The sequence below is a fragment of the Fundulus heteroclitus genome, chromosome 2 (genome assembly GCF_011125445.2).
Source record: "Fundulus heteroclitus isolate FHET01 chromosome 2, MU-UCD_Fhet_4.1, whole genome shotgun sequence".
Taxonomy (NCBI): Eukaryota; Metazoa; Chordata; class Actinopteri; order Cyprinodontiformes; family Fundulidae; genus Fundulus; species Fundulus heteroclitus.
In genome coordinates, this window is record NC_046362.1 from 32341032 (window position 1) to 32362428 (window position 21397).

The window sequence follows — 21397 nt, forward strand, 5'->3', positions numbered from 1 at the left end:
CACGTCAATAGTGACTCGACTCGGACTCGACTCGGATGAGTAGTGGACTCGACTCGGACTCGACTCGGATTTTTTTTTTAATGACTTGGACTTGACTCGGACTTGAACACTGGTGACTCGAACCTGGACTCGGACTCGAGGCATAGTGACTTGACTACAACACTGGCCGACGGAATAATAATAATAAAGAAAAACCGGAAAACAATAAGTGAGAATGCTGTATAGCATTCTCACTGACAAGGGGAAAGTAGATACTGGGAGATACAAATAAAGACATGATACAAGCTCAAGAAGAGCGGCTGCCTTGCTGGTAAGAAATGCTAAATTGACGCTACTACAATTTATACTGGCCAGTGGGGGGGCCAGGACATGGCATGGGGGGGCCATGGCCACCCCTGGCCTCCCCCTGGTGGCGCCACTGGGCGAACCCAGTGAGAAACAAACCCGTCAGACTCCACAGCTTCAGATTAAAATCACAGGTAGAAGTCTCACCTGTGCGGCCCTCGATGAACTGGGCCCTCTGATTCGGGCCGCTGAAGGTGGACACCAGGATCTTGTAGAGTCGCCCGGGCGTGAGCGACGACAGGACGCACTCCCCCACCCCGCTGCCCAGAGTCATGGGAGGAAACACCTTCATGTCGTTGAACAGCAGCTGCACCTCATAGTGATCCACGTCACCCGGCGCCGCCGACCACGTCACCCGGAGATCCTCGGTGCCCCGCCCTGCCAGGGTCAGAGACCGCACCGCTGCGGGGACTGAAGCGGGGAGAGAGAGCGCCGGCGCTGTGGTTAGTGCCCAGGGAGCCTCTCTGCAGACGATAGGGCTGGACGATAATTCGATAACGATATACATCGACCGATGGAAAAGGGTCAATAAAAAGTTCAGTAGAATAACAGTTTTCCTTCTTTTTGCATTCCAGCCTATCATGCAGGTCAGCGGTCACCAACCTTTTTGAAACTGAGAGCTATTTCATCGTACTGTGTCGCACGAAGGGTTACCTGCACTGGCCTTTTAACTAGAAGAGTCAGAGCTCATCTTAACTTTACGTAATATTCATATGTTTTTAATTGCTTTTGTCATTTTTATATCTATGTAAGTACAAATATGATTAAAAAGGAAGAGCAACTGAATAAAAGAGCATTTTAGATGCAGCTCACTGGAGGGTTGTGCTAATTTTTGAACATGCACTGCAAAAACAGAACTAAAAATAAGTAACATTTTCTTAAAATGAGTGTATCTGTCCTTGATTTAAGCAGGCAAATAAGATGATCTGCCAATAGAGTAAGATTTTCCCACTTAAAATAGGAACAATTCATCTCCATCATCTTATTTCAAGTGCAGGATGTCTAATTGTCTTATTTTAGGGGCAAAAATGCTCATTCCATTGGCAAATAATCTTATTTACCTGCTCAAATCAAGGACAAATACACTAACTTTAAGAACATTTTACTTATTTTTAGATCTGTTTTTGCAGTGCAACCAATCACGAATGCAGATCCAGGAAACTCCGCCCCCTTAGAGTTCAAACGGCACTTTCTTTTTTTTTTTTTTAAACGTGCAGTTTTGGTAAAAATTCAGTGTTTGTGCATTCTGTATCTAAATACATGTTGCTAAGCAACAGCATAAAATGACCAAGGCTGCACTTAAAATATCTGTTTTGAATTTGTTGATAATTATCGATATCGATCAACATGATTTCTATTTTATCCATACGCTTTTTCTCTATATCGTCCAGCCCTGCGTTTAGAAATTTTCAAGGAGTCACTCACAGGTTCTGCCATGGGTCGAGGCGCTGGCCTCGTAAGAACCGCTCCACGTGTTCACCAGAACCGTGTAGAGCCGGCCCGGTACCAGGCCCGCGAACACGCACTCGCTCTGCGTCTTCTGCACCGTCTTGTTCTGCAGGAAGGTGTTGTTGTGTTTGATGGACACCTGGTACAGGTCGAAGTCTCCGGCGGCATGGCGCCAGTAAACCTTCAAGTAGTCGTCCCGAGCCCCATGGGTCGCCGTGGGGTTCTGCACTTTGGAGGGTTCTAACGGATCAGAGAGGGGAGACGCATTTAAAAGCATTCACATTCATAACTGTACATAGCTGTACTTTTACGACACATCGGCCTCCTGATTGATGAGAGGGTTCAGGTCCAGTTTGGTTTTCGAATTTGGCTATCAGTAGATGGGACTTCACTTCAACTGTTTATCGCCATGAATCCAAAGAGACGTAGCCAGAAAAAGGTTTGTATTCTGAATATAGCTTCAGGAGACGTCTGCAGCATGTAGCTGAGACAACCAGGAACCAAAACATGAAATTAAAACCAGAACAGAGACATGCAGGGCCCAAACAAAGACAAAGCTCAGAAGGGGATGCACAGAACCCTCATACACACTGCAAAAACGGATCTAAAAACAAGTAAAATGTTCTTAAAGTTAGTCTATTTGTCCTCGATTTGAGCCAGTAAATAAGATTATCTGCCAATGGAATGGGTATCTTTACCCCTAAAATAAGATAATTAGACATCCTGCACTTGAAATAAGATGATGGAGATGAATTGTTCCCATTTTAAGAGGAAAAATCTTATTCCATTGGCAAATAGTGTTATTTACCTGCTCAAATCAAGGACAAATACACTTATTTTAAGAAAATCTAACTTATTTTTATACTGCAAATAAGGAACTAAAAGAATGTAAAACTGTGTTTTTCCATGTTTTTACCAGGTAAATAAAACTATTTGCCAAGTAAATAAGATTTCTGCACTTAAAATAAGAACAGTCCACCTCCATCATCTTATTTCAAGAGCAGGATATCTAATTATCTTATTTTAGAGGTAAAAATACTCATTCTATTGGCAAATAGTCCCATTTTGCTACTCGAATCAAAGAAAAATATACTAATTTCAATTTACAGCTGGTTCCCTTTTGGTAGTGCAAGACCCAAACACAGAATTAAAACATGGACACAGGAGAGAGATGCATGGAAGCAAAGTAAATGCAACTAAAATCAAGACAATGAACCTTAAACACAGAGAAAATTAATTAAAAACCAAGACTGTGATATCAACATATAAAACAGGGTTAGAACCAGGACTGGGACAACCGAAACCCCCCAAAAAACGTATTTATACCAGAAAAGGTTTGTGTCTTTGGCCACAAACCAAAGACATTCAAAGTGTCGACAAAGTCACCTGGAAGCCATTTAAATAGATTTATTCCTCTGAGCAGAGACACCAAGAATCAAAACAAAGAAAACTAAAACCGGGAAAGACCCAAAACAAAACAATTTAAACACCACAGAGGCGCGGGGGAGGAGCCACTCACGTGTTCTCTCCTGGATGAAGGTGTGGTTTCGGTAGCGGCCGCTGCAGCTGGTGATGGAGATGTTGTAGAGGCGTCCGGATATCAGCGAGTTGAAGACGCAGCCGGGGTTGAACTTGGACACGGCCAGGGTGTGCAGCGTCCTGTCGCGGTCGCTCAGCGTCACCAGGTAACTGTCCACCTCACCTGCAGCCTGATTCCAGGACACGGTGAGGAAGTCCGTGCGACCGTTGTTGCTGACCCGAACGTCGGTGACGGCCGCCGGCACTGGAGGAGGAGGGGGGGGGAAGAGAGAAGTTGAGTCGGACGTGCAGGAAGCAGTTGAGGCTACGCAGCGTCATCCTCCATCCCATTTCTGTGGGTATCTGCTGGACTTTCTGAACAGGGGCGCCTCCAGGGGGTGGCCAGGGGTGGCCATGGCCCCCCCCTGTGCCATGTCCTGGCCACCCCACTGGCCAGTGTCTATTGTAGTAGCGTCAGTTTAGCATTTCATCCTATCATGCACAGCCAGCAAGACAGAGGCTCTTCCTTGGCTTCTATCGCACTTTTATTTGTTTCTTCCAGTATCTACTTCCCCTAGTAACTGTTTTGTTTTCCAATAAATGAATAAATGTACACCTTATTCCTAATGTAATTACGCAATAAAAATGTATTGTTGTTCAACTTAAAATGTTAACTCTGCTATTATTGGGCTATGCACATTAGATCATTAGGAACATTCAAATTTCAGAAAACCATTACAAACCATAAGATATTAGTAGGCATTTACTTAAGTCTTTCTGATTCTGCCTGTTTTCTACATGCAGCTTTACTACAACAGTAGAATAAAATCCTGAAATTACAGCTTTTAGTTTCAGTGCCACCCCAAGAGTTTAAGTGGCTCCATCTGGCCACCCCTATGAAATATTTCTGGAGGTGCCACTGTTTCTGAAGCCTGGGAGGAGTTTAGTCATCAACAAGAGATGTTATTTTCTGACTGGCAAAGCAAATCGCAGCCTGGCAGTAACTAACCTGACTCCGCCAGATGTATATCGCTCCGCCTAGCTTCACTCACATCCATCTGGGACATCTCCCATAGAAAGTGATTTCTCCAACCAATTTTATTGTCCAGCCAATCAGGACGCAGGGCTGGCATTTCATAGATGTGACGTAGTGGAGAAGTGACCGTGACGTGAGACTGTTTTGATAACAATGGCGGCTCATCGAGGAAGCAAGCGTTAGCATTGATGCTGCTATTTCTTCCGTGTTGTCCAATCTACCTAATATTGTTTCATTAAAAGAACATCAGAGAACGGCTCTGAAGGCTTTTGTTGTTGGAAACGATGTTTTCGCCCTTCTCCCGACCGGATTTGGCAAGTTTGGTTTTCCGGGGCGCGTCCGTGGCGTAGCGGTTAGCGGTTAGCGGGAACCATGTTAGGAGGCCTTTAGTCCTCAACGCGGTCGGCCCGGGATCGACTCCGACCCACGGCGCTTTGCCGCCTGTCTTCCCCCCTCTTCCTGTCAGCTCACTGTAAATAAATCGCGTGCCACTAGAGCCGCAAACACATAATTAAAAAAAAGTATTTTTTATCCTGCGTCGCTCTCATCAGCGTCACGGGTTAGCTTTGGTGTGAGTGGTTGAAATAGCACGTCGATAAAGATGACAGACAAGTGGCTTATCCAATCATATGGAAGAATTTTTCATAAGGCCCAGCCTTCAATAAAGGCAATTCCTATGGAGAGGTCCCAGATGTATGAGTGAAGCTAGGCGGAGCGACATACATCTGGCGGAGTCAGGTTAGGCAGCAAGAGGTTTCAGGATTGAACTCAGAAAACAAAACATCTTGCGACGCCTTTTAATTCGGATTCTGGATCGTCTGGATGCGTCGACGGCAGAAATATCACCACTGAAGCGCTCAAACCAAAACAGACTTCACATGGATTATATCCCAGAAAGTTTCCCGGCAGCAGCGAAACAGGAAGTCTCTGACCAGCAGACCTGCACGCTCCTTTGTGTTGCTGTCCTTGTCGACACTTCCTGAAAATTCCTCACGAATTCCAGCTTTTCAATAATATCCGGCCCGCGGCTGAAAACAAACCCAAACACGGTCAGGGTCTCTCTCTCTCGCTAGTCTGACCGGCTGCCTCGGACCAGTTTAAATTAATTTTGAAGTCGTTGGCTCTGAAAGCGAGATTTCATTGTTCCTCTCCTTCTTGTCCCAGAAACGTTACACATCCTGTTACTGATTATCCCACCAAGCCACGAAAGCTTCCAGCTGCGTCCTGCAAACACATCTTAAGGTGTTCGTCCGTACAGAGTGATCGTCCTGTCTTTGACTTCTCACGTCTCCTACATTCTCTGTAATGTCCAACAGGGGACAGACGGGGAGGCCATATACCAACACTGCAAAAATGGAACTTAAAATAAGAAAATATTCCTTTTAAATTAGGGTATTTTTCCTTGATTTGAGCAGGTAAATCAGACTATTTGCCAGTGGAATAAGATTTTTGCACTTAAAATAGGAACAACTCATCTCCATCAGCTTATTTCATGTGCAGGATGTCTAATTATCTGATTTTAGGGGTCAAAATACTAATTCCATTGGCAAATAATCTTATTTACCTGCTCACATCAAGGACAAATACACTAACTTTAAGAACATTTTACTTATTTTTAGATCAGTTTTTGCAGTGAACAGCCTCAGTTACACCCTGCCAAGGGCACTGACAACAGGCCTGATGATTCTTCTGCTAATTACTGCATTCTTCCAACAAAAATCTGGAAGTGGTACTTGGACAGATTAAACCCCAGTATAGATTTTAAATGTAACTCCTTTTTTGTACAGCTTGTCCATGTTGTTCTAGCCGCTGTTGATGAAAGCCGACAGACTGCATAGAAATGCTGTTGATGGACCTCCAACACCGTCTGAGTTGTTGGAGGTCCCCTCCTCTGTTTAAATAGGCCTTAGGTTCCAACTCTCAAAAACTTACAATACAGCTATAGGATTAATTCCGGCCAATCATCCCCTCAATCCTCACCCTCATTCGGGTGATCAAAACGTCGCTCCTTTAAGCCAAGCCAATAACAACTCTAACGACTCCTCGTTACAGAGGAGTGGACCAGTTTCGGTTCAATCTGCTGGCTTAATGGCTTTAACGACCGCCCATTACTAAGGGGTGGACCTATTTCTGTTGAATTTGCATGTTATCTAAGCCATTACAAAGCCTTTGTTAGGCAGTAGTATAAAGCTTGTTACTCCACATTACTCCAGACTTTTTGAATTGAGAAAGCTTCCTGGAGAGGAAGCGAAACGTCTTCAACTACGAAAAACAAGTCCAGTTGTTTTGTTTTTTACTTTTTTTGGAATGACCATGATCTGGATGACTGAGAATCTTCACCAGCACAATGTTAGCTTATGAATGAAAACAAGCAAGAAACTGATTTTGTTTTAAACTATAGTTGGTCCTTCCATCCTGAAAGTAGTCAATACATTATTTATTCACAATAAGGAGGTTAAAAAAATAGTTCTCTGTGGGAGCTGCAGGCCTGTAAAAACTCTGACCAATCACTGCCATTCGGTCCGAATAGCAGTGATTGGTCAGAGTTTTGGTCCTACTCTCACCCCCCCCCCCCCCCCCCCCCCCCCCCCCCCCCCCCCCCCCCCCACACCTCTGTCTCTGATGTTCTGGGGGAATCTCCTTATAGATTGTTTGTCCCACATGCCGATCATTCTGACGCGCTCACGTAACGCCAGGCTCGTTCCTTGTTAGTTTCCGCTTGCTGGCTGCACATACACACTTCTAGTGTTTATGTATCTGGTTAGCTTAGCGGTTAGCTTTGGTGTTAGCTGTTACTTGTAGCTCCGCTGCTCTCACCGTATTCGTTATAGGCCCGTTTACACTACACTTTTTTAAACGAGCCGAGCCGAGACGACCGTTTACACACCACACTATCCCAGTTCCTTGGTTGCACCTCGCCTCCTAGTGACGATCTGCGGTACTACCGCTCTCTGGGATTGAAGGCGGAAGCAGCTAAACAAAATGGCGGCGCCCGTAACATTCAGGATGTTATGGTTAGACAGAGTCGGCTTTTGGGACGTGGATAAGACAAACAAACGTCTAATAAGGATTTACAGACGCAGGAAACAACAACAGACGCTGAGGTTCATCACACTGCTAAGCAGAATCATCTCTGGAAAACGTGTGGCACGGTAAGGAAGCTAGTATTATTATGAATGTCTAAAATTTGTCTGAATGGAGTGTGAATCGGGACGTGCAGCCAGACACGGTGGAAAACCCGCGGACAGTCAGCTGACTGTAAGGGCATGACGCGGTCTGCTCATGCGCTCTTTATCAGAAAACCGGGCCAGAAAAAAAAAAAACAGGCCGAGACCTCCTCAGGAACTGGTCTGCAGTTACTTAGCGCGGTCCGGTTCAGTCTGCTGACCGTTTACACACAAGAGTTATCTCGGTTACCGAGCTCGGACTGGTCTCGGCTCGGTTAAAAAAGTGTAGTGTAAACGGGCCTTATGGCTGAAAGTCACAAGAAGCGAACAACGTTCATGTTTATAAGAACCAGAGGAAGGACTCAGTAGAAAGTAATAAGACCAGAGTGGATTTGGGAGAAAACATTTTACGCAAGAGCAGGTAAGACGGTCTTGTTATTCAAAAAGGGATTTGAGGGAAACTTCTGGGAAAATCCCAGATTCTATCTTTAATTGGTGGCGTACTGTCCAACATCTTCCCCATCCGGGGGCCTACGATTCTACACTATTGTCTTAAAAAAGGAGAAGCGATACAACCATCATGGCAGGTGATCTCACCTGTGCGTCCTTCGGCTACAGTCTGTCTGGACGTGAGTCCGGCTCTGATGGTGGTGACCACCACCTTGTACTGCGCTCCTGGCCTCAGGTTCTGGAAGCTGGTGCTGCTGATGTTTGCCGGCACGCTGCCGTTCTTGATGATGCTGCTGTCGTGGACCAGCAGGACCCGGTACGAGTCCTGGTCTCCAGAGGCCGGTTCCCAGCGAGCCTGCAGGCTGTCGGTGCTGCCCAGGTTAGAAACCTGCAGGCCGCCGACTGGAGCTGGTGCTGTGAGGACCGACGGAGGAAAACTGTTAAACAGGAAACCGTTTATTCAATGAATCTGTCGCTGCGGCCGCCTCAGACGTACCGGTCCACGCTGTCACGGACTCAGAGCTGCTCAGGTTGCCACTGCTAGTTGTCACTGTAACGGTGTAGCGGCGTCCCGAGACGAGGCCGTTAAAGGTGCACTCTCTGGTCCCGCCGCTCAGGCTCCTCTGAGTGTCAGGAGTGGCCAGGTCCTCGTCTGTGAGGAGCACCGTGAAGCTGTCCCACCGTCCCACGGGCTGTCTCCACTGGACGCTCAGAGACGTCTCATCAGCGTGGCGGACGACAAGCTGCTGCACAGGATGAGGCGCTGGGGGTAATGCGAGATTTAGTTCATTAATACCACGAGTTACAGACCCCTTTTGTTCAAATCAGCCTGAACAGTTATGTGAAGAATATCGTGGATAAGAGTTTGAAGTTAGAATGAAGCGTGAAAGACAACTCCCAGAGTGCATTTGTTTCCTGATGTTTGGAAAAACACCTTTTACACTGCAAAAATGGAACTAAAAGTAAGTAAAATCTTCTTAAAATGTGTAACTTTTTCCTTGATTTGAGCAGCTAAATAAGATTATTTGCCAATGGAATGAGAATTTCTAACCCTAAAATAAGATAATTAGCTAAACTGCACTTGAAATAAGATGATAGAGATGAATTGTTTTTATTTTAAGTACAAAAATCTTATTCCATTGGCAAATAATCGGATTTACCAGCTCAAATCAAAGAAAAATACACTAATTTCAAGAGGATTTTACCTGCTTTTAGTTCCCCTTTTGCAGTGTATGTGGCTCCACTGCACAAACGTGAACTAAAAGTAAGTAAAATATTCTTATAATTTGTAGATTTTTTCTCTTGATTTGAGCAGCTAAATAACACTATTTGCCAATGGAATGAAAATGTCTACCCCTAAGATAAGATAATTAGACATCCTGCACTTGAAATAAGATGATGGAGATGAATTGTTCTTATTTTAAGTGCAAAAATCTTTTTCTATTGGCAAATAGTCTGATTTATCAGCTTAAATCAATGAAAAATATACTATTTTCAGGAGGATTTTACCTACTTTTAGTTCCCTTTTTGCAGTGCAGAGTGCATTTGTTTCCTGATGTTTGGGGAAAAAAAACATTTTATGTGGCTCCACTGCACAAACGTGAACTAAAAGTAAGTACATTTTCCTTGAAATTAGTGTATTTGTCCAGAATTTGAGCAGGAATAAGATTTTTTTCCACTTAAAACAGGAACAACTCATCTCCATCATCTTATTTCAAGTGCAGTATATCTAATTATCTTATTTTAGGGCTCAAAATACTCATTCCACTGGCAGATAATCTTATTTACCTGCTTAAATCAAGGACAAATACACAGTTTTACTTACCTTTAGTTCCCTTTTTGCAGTGACTAAACCAGAGGAAATAGGGAGGATTCTGTACAACATCAGGCCCTGCCAGGTCTTTTGAATATTTGTCAGCTCCTGTTCTGAATAGAGCATGCATACTGGGATCATGGAAGGGGTGATTCAGTGTTCTGCAGCCACAGGTCTGTTTCTTTTCTGTGAAATAATCTTTTATTTTTATTTTGTTTTGATCCCGGGCTGGAGTCTTCCTACACACTGCAACAACTGATATAAAAATAAGTAAAATATTCTTAAAATGTGTGTTTTTGTCCTAGATTTGAGCAGGTAAATAATATTATCTGCCAATGGAATGAGTATTTTGACCCCTATAATAAGATAATTAGACATCCTGCACTTGAAATAAGATTATGGAGATGAGTTGTTCCCATTTTAAGTGCAAAAGTCTTATTCCATTGGCAGATCATCTTATTTACCAGCTCAAATCAAGCACAGATACACTAATTTTAAGAAAATATTACTTATTTTTAGTTACGTTTTTGCAGTGCACAGAGTTTGCCTGATCTTTCTAACTGTTAATTGGTTTCTCTGAAATTGTCCTCAGGCACTAGTGTGTGTGCGTGCTTTGTTGTCTGTCCTGTGTGTCTCTGTGTTGCCCCATGATGGACTGGCAACCTGTCCAGGACGTGCCCCGCCTCTGAAGATATGCAACAGGTCCCCTTCAACCCCTGCATGGATACGGTGGGTATAGATCGACAGGCCGATGGCTCGATGGATTTAATTTGTCGTTTTAAAGGACTGTACGACCTTTTTCAATCTCAGGAGGAAATTTCAGAGCTCCACGAGTTCTCCATGATGCTCAGATAATCATCAGCAGCACACAGTTTTATTTAAGCATCATAATGTGAGATCCTCAAACTCATCAGTCGAGTCGCAGTTTGGTTGATTCTGCAGCATTGGTGCAAATATGGGGTTTACGCGGCAAGCTGGCAGCAAAATTTTCTGAAATCCCAAAAATCAGGGGCAGCTTAGCTCGTCTAGTGATCTGATTGGATATTGTAAGGTTAAATGCATTGAAAAGCGACGTTGAAGTTATATTTTTCTGGTGTAGAAAAAACTAGAAGGCAGATCTTTCAGTATTTGTGTATGTGTATGTGTATATATATATATATATATATCCGTCCGTCCGTCCGTTGTCTTCCGCTTATCCGGGGTCGGGTCGCGGGGGTAGCAGCTTCAGTAGGGAGGCCCAGACGTCCCTCTCCCCAGCCACTTGGGCCAGCTCCTCAGGAGGAATCCCAAGGCGTTCCCAGGCCAGCCGGGAGACATAGTCCCTCCAGCGTGTCCTGGGTCTTCCCCTGGGTCTCCTCCCGGTGGGACGTGCCCGGAACACCTCACCAGGGAGGCGTCCAGGAGGCATCCTGACCAGATGCCCGAGCCACCTCAACTGGCTCCTCTCGACGTGGAGGAGCAGCGGCTCTACTCTGAGTCCTCCCCGGATGACTGAGCTCCTCACCCTATCTCTAAGGGAGAGCCCAGACACACTACGGAGAAAACTCATTTCAGCCGCTTGTATCCGGGATCTCGTTCTTTCGGTCACGACCCAAAGCTCGTGACCATAGATGAGGGTAGGAACGTAGATCGACCGGTAAATCGAGAGCTTCGCCTTTTGGCTCAGCTCTCTCTTCACCACAACGGATCGGTACAGCGCCCGCTTCACAGCAGACGCTGCACCAATCCGCCTGTCGATCTCCCGCTCCATCTTCCCCTCATTCGTGAACAAGACCCCAAGATACTTGAACTCCTCCACTAGGGGCAGGACATCCTCCCCAACCCGGAGAAGGCACTCTACCCTTTTCCGGTTCAAGACCATGGTCTCGGATTTGGAGGCACTGATTTTCATCCCGGCCGCTTCGCACTCGGCTGCGAACCGCTCCAGTGAGAGCTGTAGATCACGCCCTGATGAAGCCAATAGGACCACGTCATCCGCGAATAGCAGAGACGCAATCCTAAGGCCACCAAAGCGGATCCCCTCAACACCTTGGCTGCGCCTAGAAATTCTGTCCATAAAAGTTATGAACAGAATCGGTGACAAAGGGCAGCCTTGGCGGAGTCCAACTCTCACCGGAAACGAGTCCGACTTACTGCCGGCAATGCGGACCAGACTCTGACACCGGTCGTACAGAGACCTGACAGCCCTTATTAAAGGGTCCGGTACTCCATACTCCCGGAGTACCCCCCACAGGATCCCCCGGGGGACACGGTCGAATGCCTTCTCCAGATCCACAAAGCACATGTAGACTGGTTGGGCAAACTCCCATGCCCCCTCAAGAATCCTGCTGAGGGTGTAGAGCTGGTCCAGTGTTCCACGGCCAGGACGAAAACCACACTGCTCTTCCTGAATCCGAGATTCGACTATCCGACGGACCCTCCTTTCCAGAACCCCTGAATAGACCTTACCAGGGAGGCTTAAGAGTGTGATTCCTCTGTAGTTGGAACACACCCTCCGGTCCCCCTTTTTAAATAGGGGGACCACCACCCCAGTCTGCCAATCCAGGGGAACTGCCCCCGATGTCCACGCAATGTTGCAGAGCCGCGTTAACCAACACAGCCCCACAACATCCAGAGCCTTAAGGTACTCAGGGCGAATCTCATCCACCCCCGGAGCCTTGCCACCGAGGAGCTTTTTAACAACCTCGGCAACCTCAGCACCAGAGATGGGAGAACCCGACCCAGAGTCCTCAGGCTCTGCTTCCTCAATGGAAGACGTGTTGGTGGGATTAAGGAGGTCTTCGAAGTATTCCGCCCACCGACGCACGACGTCCCGAGTCGAGGTCAGCAGCACACCACCCCCACTGTAAACAGTGTCGGTACTGCACTGCTTCCCCCTCCTGAGACGCCGGATGGTGGACCAGAATCGCTTCGAAGCCGCACGGAAGTCTTTCTCCATGGCCTCTCCGAACTCTTCCCACGCCCGAGTTTTTGCCTCGGCGACCAGCCGAGCCGCCTGCCGCTTCGACTGCCGGTACACATCAGCTGCTTCCGGAGTCCCACAGGCCAAAAAAGCCCGGTAGGACTCCTTCTTCAGCTTGACGGCTTCCCTCACCGCTGGTGTCCACCAGCGGGTTCGAGGGTTGCCGCCACGACATGCACCGACAACCTTGCGGCCACAGCTCCGACTAGCCGCCTCAGCAATAGAGGCGTGGAACATGGTCCATTCAGACTCAATGTCCCCCCGCCTCCCTCGGGACGTGTTTAAAGTTCTCCCGGAGGTGGGAGTTAAAGCTCCGCCTCACAGGGGACTCCGCCAGACGTTCCCAGCAAACCCTCACAGTACGTTTGGGCCTGCCCGGTCGGACCGGCTTCCTCCCCCGCCATCGGAGCCAACTCACCACCAGGTAGTGGTCGGTGGAGAGCTCCGCCCCTCTCTTCACCCGAGTGTCCAAGACATGCGGCCGCAGGTCAGATGAAACGACAACAAAGTCGATCATTGAACTGCGACCTAGGGTGTCCTGGTGCCAAGATATATATATATATATATATATATATATATATATATATATATATATATATATATATATACATTTAACTTTGATGTGACCTGAAACTGTTTATTTTCTGTTGTTTTTAGCCAACATCCACAATGTTTGTTTGTCTGTCTCTGCTTGTCTCGCAGCCTTTAACCAGTTAGGAGCAAACCATTGAGTTGTTGAGTAAAGTTGTTCATGTGGATCTGTCCCAACACAAAACCACACTGAACTGAGCGGCTCCTGCGTTGTATCGGTCCATGCACATGACTTTTTATAACAATTAAAATCAGATGAGGGTCGTAATGGTAGCTGACCTAGCCTGCTGCTGCAGCGGGCCGTGTTACTCAAAGCGCCGCTGTGCACCGTCAGCTCTGCAGAGTAGAGTCGCCCTGGAACCAAACCCAGGCTCTGGACGGAGACGAGGAGATGCCGGCTCTGCTTATTGATGGTCCGATTTATCAGAACAGCCGGGCCGTCTGTCAACAGGAGGCTGTAGTTGTCCCAGTCACCTCTGGGGGGCAACCAGCTGAGTTGCAGCTTGCTGGTGTCCATGGACATGGAGAAGGCGGACGCCTGGTCAGGAACTGAAACAAAAGGATCCAGAGCGGCCATTATTACAGGTCCACATGGTCCAAAGACAGTAGCTATTAACAATATTAATTAAACATTAAAAAATGTATGTTTAATTTTTTTAACAAACAAAAACAAAAAACAACAACAACGCCTCTCTTCCTGGTTCTAGATCTTTTAATTTTGCATTTTCTGATGCTTCAAACAGGTCAGCTTGGCTTCAGATAAACCCCGAAGGTGCTTTCAGCCCTGTAACGTGTCCAAAAATGAATTTTAGGATGAACTGGAGGGGGCTATTACACCGACAGCTGATCAGACAGCTGGACCAAACATGACAGACTGTGGTTATAGTCACATATTTAATGTTTAAATGCTGATATAAACATGCAGGTTTGCAGCACGTTATGTTAAGTCTGTGCTTTATTTTTGCACAAGCAGCACATCCTGGCCGCTGTGCTTTTATTGTGAAAGGAGCACATCTGCACTTTTATTTTGACAGGAGCACATTTTTATGTTGTCATCCTTTCATGGTGACAAGAACAGATATTTAAATATATTTACCTGGAGCTGGCTTTGTGGAAACTATTTTTCTCTTTCTTTCTCTTTTGTTGCTGCTGAGTTTGAGCTGAATAGTAGGGCTGGGCTATACGCTTTAAAAATAAAGTGTCAGATTTTATTATACCAAATCAGATTGATTAATTAATTTTTTTCTTCCTTTTTCATTCCACAAAAAGAAATTATTTTAAAAACTTGCTGATATGTCGACCATTTCGTCTAGGAGTAGACCTGAATTCAAAGGGCAACTAAATGCAAGCTGTGAAAAATGCTGGTTAAACAAGATGTTGTTGTAAACAATGAAAATATGACTAAATGCTGCTGGTGGTTTTACACAATGAGCTGAGGACAGGCTTCACTTCACTGGTGTCACTGCAATCTAGGGTTAAAGTAAATTAATAAATTAAAGTGCATCGTATGGTAAAAAAAAAAGTGTCCTCTTTACAAGATTTTGACAATGTATTTTGCTGGTGAAGATTCTCAGTCATCCAGGTCATGGTCATTCCAAAAAAAGGTAAAAAACAAAGCAACTGGACTTGTTCTCCGTAGTTGAAGACGTTTCGCTTCCTCTCCAGGAAGCTTTCTCAATTCAAAAAGTCTGGAGTAATGTGGAGTAACAAGCTTTATACTACTGCCTAACAAAGGCCTTGTAATGGCTTAGATAACATGCAAATTCAATGTGTCCATGTTTATTATACGTTTTCCTAAACATATATTGAGTTTTGCTGCTATTCTCCTCATGGAAGCCCAATGAGGAGAATATAATGTTGAAAAATTGTAGATTCTAATTAATCGAGTAAATCGATTTATCGCGATCGAAGCCCTACTGGATAGTCACATCTACTGAAACGATGGGAAGTGTGACCTGAAGCACGATCAGCACAGAGGGAGATGTTTGCACCTGGGTCCATTGGTGCTATTTACTTTGTAAAATTGATTGTAAAATTGTAATTTGAGACGGGACCTTCTTTTCAGAGTTTGTGTGTGTGTGCTTATACACCCTCGTTGTTTCAGAAATGTTTACACTGGCAGATGATGTGACACTTAGATTGCACACAGGTGGATTTCATTTCAAACCGAGCGTTTGATTTCATTTTCATTCACTAATAATGCCAATTTATAATTTTGTGTTGTATTTCTGCATATTTTTCTCGTTTATCTTCACCAACAACAAGAACTTCTTGTGCAGATCCATCACATAAAGTTGGCTAAAGGAGGGGTAAATACTTTTGCAAGGCGTTGTAACTTCTCTATTATACTGGAGATGCTTTAACAACCTGCATGTCATGTGACTGACTGAAGGGTCATGTGACTGACTGAGCTCACCTGTCCTCCCTGCGGTCCTGCTCTCCGAACTCAGGCCTCCAGCTGACGAGATGACGGACACCTGGTAGCGGCGTCCGGGAGTCAGACCCTCAAACAGCAGCTGGGTGACGTTGGGGGGCAGGATTCGCTGCTGCGGGGTGGATCCTGGAGCCCAAAGGTTCACCGTTAAAAAGTCCACACCCCCTTCAGGTGGACTCCAGGAGACCCGAAGGGTCTCTGAGCTGCCGTCGTTGTTGGTGATCAGACCTGACACGCCTGCCGGGACTGAGGAAGAGGAGGAGAGAACATTTTTTACCTCTCATGTTCACCCCCAGCTTCTCCGTCTTTTCCTGACACCCCGTCTGGTTTATCTGAGCAGCCGAGCTTTAGCTGCAACCTTTTTTGTTTTTTTAAACCACCACCATTAGACAGGCCGTCTTTGACTGAACAGGTTTAAAGAAGTTATGCAGGTGTGTTAGGGTTTGGCTTCAGAGCGATGAACGCCTGATTCTTTCAGCGCCGCTCAGTGGGTAAATTATCTGCTTCTTCATCTCAGACTGCAGGGGAGGAATTAAACTTTTAAAAAAAATGTGTCTCTTTGTGAGGTAGCAGACAAAATGCCCTAGAACAGGGGTGTCAAACATACGGCCCGCCGAACAATTTACTCCGGCCCTGTGGCTAAATGCATTATCATTATAAAAAAAAAATATATATATATATATTATAGATATATAATATATATAAAAAGAATCTATATATAGTATAGATAGATAGATATATATAATATAAGATATATATATATATATATATATATATATATATATATATAAAAAGATATATATATATATATATATATATATATATATATATATATTGTCTGGCAATGTGGCAATAAGAATTGTTTTCTTGATGCCAAAAAAAAGCTCATCAGATTTGACTTTCATAAGTGGAGCAGTACTACTTTAGCCATAGTGCTCCGCTTGATTTATGAATGTGAATAGTTTTATTATGATTCATGCGGGGAATATCTCAAATTATATGGACACTACAATGGGAAAGTAGGAGAGGAAAGGAAGAACAAGAAGAGAAAAAAAACAAAAGGTGAAAGAAAGAGGAGATAAAAGGAAGAGAATGATAAAACAATTATTGAAAAAAACATGTACTTCGTTTAATTGAAAATATGCAGTTCCTATATTGTCCACGAGGGGCGCTGTGTTTTAATCAGCAGATTAAGCTTCAGGTGTGGAAAAATTTTAATCATTTCTTAATTTTTATCTGTTTGATGTATTTTGTCATGTAGGACAGTGTTTTTAAGTTCCAAAAAATGTGAATAAATGTTTTTCAACATTGTATAATCACTGTGATCAGTTCTTATGCATAATGCACAAGTAAATGTTTAACTGAGTAAAAGTATTGTTGAAATTGCACATACTTTTCTTAAAAACGCTGAGGTTATTCATAATATATTGTGTAAAAGTGAAATTAATTTAATATAAAAAAAACAACAACAAGTCCACATTTATTAGTTCTATTTAATCTTGCAATGAGTTTACTCGTGTGGCCCTCTTGAGATCAGATTAAGCTGTATGCGGCCCCTCAACCAAAATGAGTTTGACACCCCTGCCCTAGAAGATTAACATTGATTAGCTTCACCTACATCACTTCGGCAGGTGCACCTACCTGTGTATGCCTGGATGGAGGCAGATCGTTGCAGCCCGGCAGCATCCGTGGCCACGGTGACCCTGTACGGCGTCCCTGGCTGCAGCCCATCCAGCTTGGTGGAGGTTGTGGTGTTCTTCAAGGTGACGTTCCTGAGGAGAAACCCATCCTGGTCCATCAGCAGAACCCTGAAGTTCTCCATCCGTCCTGGGCCGGGCTGCCAGGCCACACCGAGGCTGTCTGAGGACGAGGACGCAACTCGGAGGCCGTCCACAGCTGAGGGGGCTGCAGGCAAGCCAAAACAGGCGGCAGTGAGGAAAGTAAGACCTGAACCAGACACGACAGGAAGTCATCCTCAGGTCTGTGTCTCACCTGTCACTGCAGTGGCGTGGACAGGTGCAGCAGTCTGGCTCCCAGATGTAGCCAACACGCGGACGTTGTACACAGTCCCTGGGACCAGGGAGCTGAAACCAGACTGAGGAGACGCAGAACCCATAACTCTGGTACTGCGGACCAAGCCGGAGTGGACGTCCTCCAGCGTTACGTCATACCAGTCCACATGTCCTGCAGAGGGGGACCAGGAGACCCGCAGCCCAGAGGATCCACCCTGAACTGAAGCTCGGTACTGCGGGTCCGGCTGGACCTCAAGGTGAGCCGGGCCGACCGGGTCTGCGGGAGGAGAGAGGAGGACGTCTGCTGAGATGCTGATGGAAAGAGGCTTTATTTGATGGACACCGGTTCAGAAACCGAGCGTTTGAGCCGCTGACTGAACAGAATGTTGCATTAAGTGAAGACAGAACAAAGAAGGAAAATAAAGCAGGCGGGGCAGGAAGCGAACAAGCAGCGCCGCCCCAACTTAAAACACAAGCCAGTCCTGAGACTCGACAGTGACACCGACACAAAGGCAGTGATGGAGAAACTGGTGGATGTTAAAATAAACCAGAAGCTGCAGAGAAATTTTGTACAGGCGATCTGAGTAGGAAAGATCGCTTTGTCTTTTCAAAATGTAAACAAAAAGAAAATATTGTTTTCAAGGGAATAACAATACAGACTTTGGATCTGTGACATTTAATGGAATAATTGGCAAATTTCTTCCTCCAAGGTCTGAATGTCGCTCCAAATTACCCATTTTATTGCAAAGAAAACCCACTTTCAATCTTGTAGGTACTTTTTTGTTTTAATTTTTAACTTTTATCCCTGTAGCCCAGATAGGTTAATGTGAAATATGTTTTGCTGTCTGTTATGCTTAAAAGTTGCGAAATAAAATAAAAACTTAAATTACAAAAAATAAATAAAATAACAAAAATAAAAAGCCAGAAGCTCTGGTAGAAAACGGTAGCAGTAACCAAAACAGCAAAGCAAAATCTTACACAGAATCCATGAGTAGAAAATATCAGGAAGAAAGATCAAAAACATAAGCAGCTTCAAGATATCAAGCAAAAATATGGCCCTGACAACAGAGATTTTTTCCGTTATCTACAAATCCGGCATTATCTAGAGAAAACAAACAATGATAAGCTAGATGGAACATTTGTTGACATATTGAACATCTTTCTAAAATTGTATCAATCAACCCCCGTTAATAAATCAACGTCTAAAATGTATAATGAACTACAAAACTTGGAAGGGGGGGATACACTATATATAAAGGAGGGATGGGACAAGGAAAGGAACTGTCAAATTCACATTGAGGACTGGTCAAACATTTTGAATAATTGTTGGAAATGTACATCATCACTAGCCTACAAGGAATTTGCTTGGAAGACGGTTACACGCTTCTTCAAAACACCAACTCAGAGGGGCAGAAACGCAGACAAAACATGCTGGAGGCTATGTGGGTCGAATCAAGCCGGCCACTTTCATGTTTTTTGGAGCTGTCCTAAACTTTTTTCCTACTGGGAGACAATTAAACAAAGTGTAGAGAGCGTTATTGGGGTTGAGCTTGTTCTAAACTTTGAGACAATGTTCTTGGGCAAACGACCAAACTGTGTAAAGGGATTCTATAAAACATACATGTTCAATATAATGCTTACTGCCAGTAAAAAAGCAATCACTCGAAAATGGATGACGGATAAAACGCCCACACTACAAGACTAGATAAACATCATCCAAGACATTCGCAAGATGGAGGAATTGACATTTGCACTGAAACTGGAACAAGGCAGATTTGAAAGATCCTGGACCCAATGGCAAACTTTCATGGACTCCAGATCTGAAACCGATAAAAATCAGGTGACACCCACTGTTCATTAGCTACTCTGTTCGAGGTAGACTGTTTTGTAGTTCGGGAAAGTTAGTACGACATGGTACCAGATTGTTCTTTTTTTTTTTCTCTCCCCATTCTTCTAAGAGGTTCTGGGGCAGACAAGGGGAGGGAAGAGGGAAGAAAGAAAAAGAAAAAATGGAACACTAACTACCGGAGGTAGGATAACCGTAGGAAGGGGTATGTTGTATGGACCCATGTGTTAAACTGAATCAGTGCTAGTATATATCTGTACCATCTTTTGTAAATGGAGGATTCACACATCCTCCTTGTTGTTCCTTAATAAAAATTTGAATAAAAAAAAAAAAGCAGCATTGCATTTTTACACTTCTGATCACATTAAATCAAGACTAATTTATGCTGAATTTGACTTCAACATCTCAATTTGCTATCATTAAAAAATAAAAATCCGACTGAATTTAACTCCGAACTGCCCCGATGGGAAGTTTTTAACCTTTAATGGAGATCACCTGCAGAGAAACTAAAGGAAACCGGATCACAGCGTGAGAAACTTAATGAATGTTCTGGTGGCTTCTTACCTGTGCGCATGGAGCCAAGGCTAATCTCTTCCTCCGTCCCAAAGACCACCTTCAGCCGGTACAAAGTTCCTGGTTCTAGCTCTGTCATGTTACAGACAAAGCGATATCCACTGTTTCCATCCGGATCACAGCGGACTGCGAGCGGCCTGGAATCTGCATCCTGCGCGAGGACCACGGCGTTTGGTGATAGGCAATCAGCGGTGAACCAAACCACCGCCGAGTCCCAGCTGGTCCTGACTTCTGTCGAATTCACAGAGCATCTGGGTCCGGCGGAGGTCTGGACCTACAACAGGAGGTCACATCATGAGACAAAGCTGCCCGACTTAAACTGCTTTAACCACCGCCCAGTTGCTTCAAAATCAGAGTTTACGGCTCGGTTCCTACAAGAGTGGGACTCTACAACCAGGATAATTCACCAGCCTGTGGTCAATTTACACATCCAGTGCTAAATTCTGTGTTGATTTGCGCCAGAAGTTTCTGATCCACAGACTCGTGAATGATCAACCACTCCTCCCAATGTTCTCACCTTCCTGATGCTCCACAACAGACCGAGGATCAAGCATCCTGGGAGCATTGCTCGTCCGTCCCGTTAAAAGAAAGCAAACATGGCGCATTTCAACGCAGGCTAACACAGAGACGAGGTGATGGGACAAAGGTGCAATCCAGCGCAGGCGAATCATGTCCAGAGCTGCAGCATCAGCTCAGCCGCTGACCGACCGCAGCTCCGCTTCACCCTTCATCTCGCCGGCTCCTCTTCTCCGTCCAGTTCTCTCAGACCCAGACTCTTTGCCTCCAAATAGAAGCTTGACCCACCCTGCCTTCCTTCCTGCCCGCCCCGGACTGTTCTCCACCAAACCTCCAACATCAAACTAGGCTCCATCAGGGCCAGCAACATTAGCCATTGTTGAGTTTTCCAGTCAGGAAGAGGCCACAAACATGCTGATTACACAAAAAGCTAAATTCAGTGGAGGGATAACAGACTGACTTAGTTTTGTAGAAGCCTTTAGGGGCATTCAAATTCTCCTCCATCTATGTAGTCCCAATAGGGTCATGTGAGGACCGGGACCTACAAAGACATGAGAAAATTGTGTACAAGCAGGAAATTGCAAATGCTCAAATGATACCCGAATTACAACCCTAAATGTTCAATATACAGAGTAGGAGCAAAGTGGAGAGAGGAAAAGAGGAAGATTAAATGGCTCCCAGTGTT

At 45.0% G+C, this 21397-nt stretch overlaps 1 protein-coding gene across 1 annotated transcript in view; it reads right to left on the reverse strand.

Annotated features, from left to right (window-relative positions):
• The window catches only part of LOC105929617 (receptor-type tyrosine-protein phosphatase beta), a 45577-nt gene extending 24567 nt beyond the window's left edge, over nt 1-21010 (reverse strand). Inside the window, 11 exon segments of the mRNA XM_036125343.1 lie at nt 493-756; nt 1771-2034; nt 3314-3577; nt 8113-8379; nt 8462-8728; nt 13611-13880; nt 15748-16011; nt 17407-17670; nt 17758-18054; nt 20188-20470; nt 20714-21010. Coding sequence (XP_035981236.1) covers nt 493-756; nt 1771-2034; nt 3314-3577; nt 8113-8379; nt 8462-8728; nt 13611-13880; nt 15748-16011; nt 17407-17670; nt 17758-18054; nt 20188-20470; nt 20714-20761 — 2752 coding nt within the window. The 5' untranslated portion in view covers nt 20762-21010.
• Between the last annotated feature and the right edge of the window lie 387 nt (nt 21011-21397).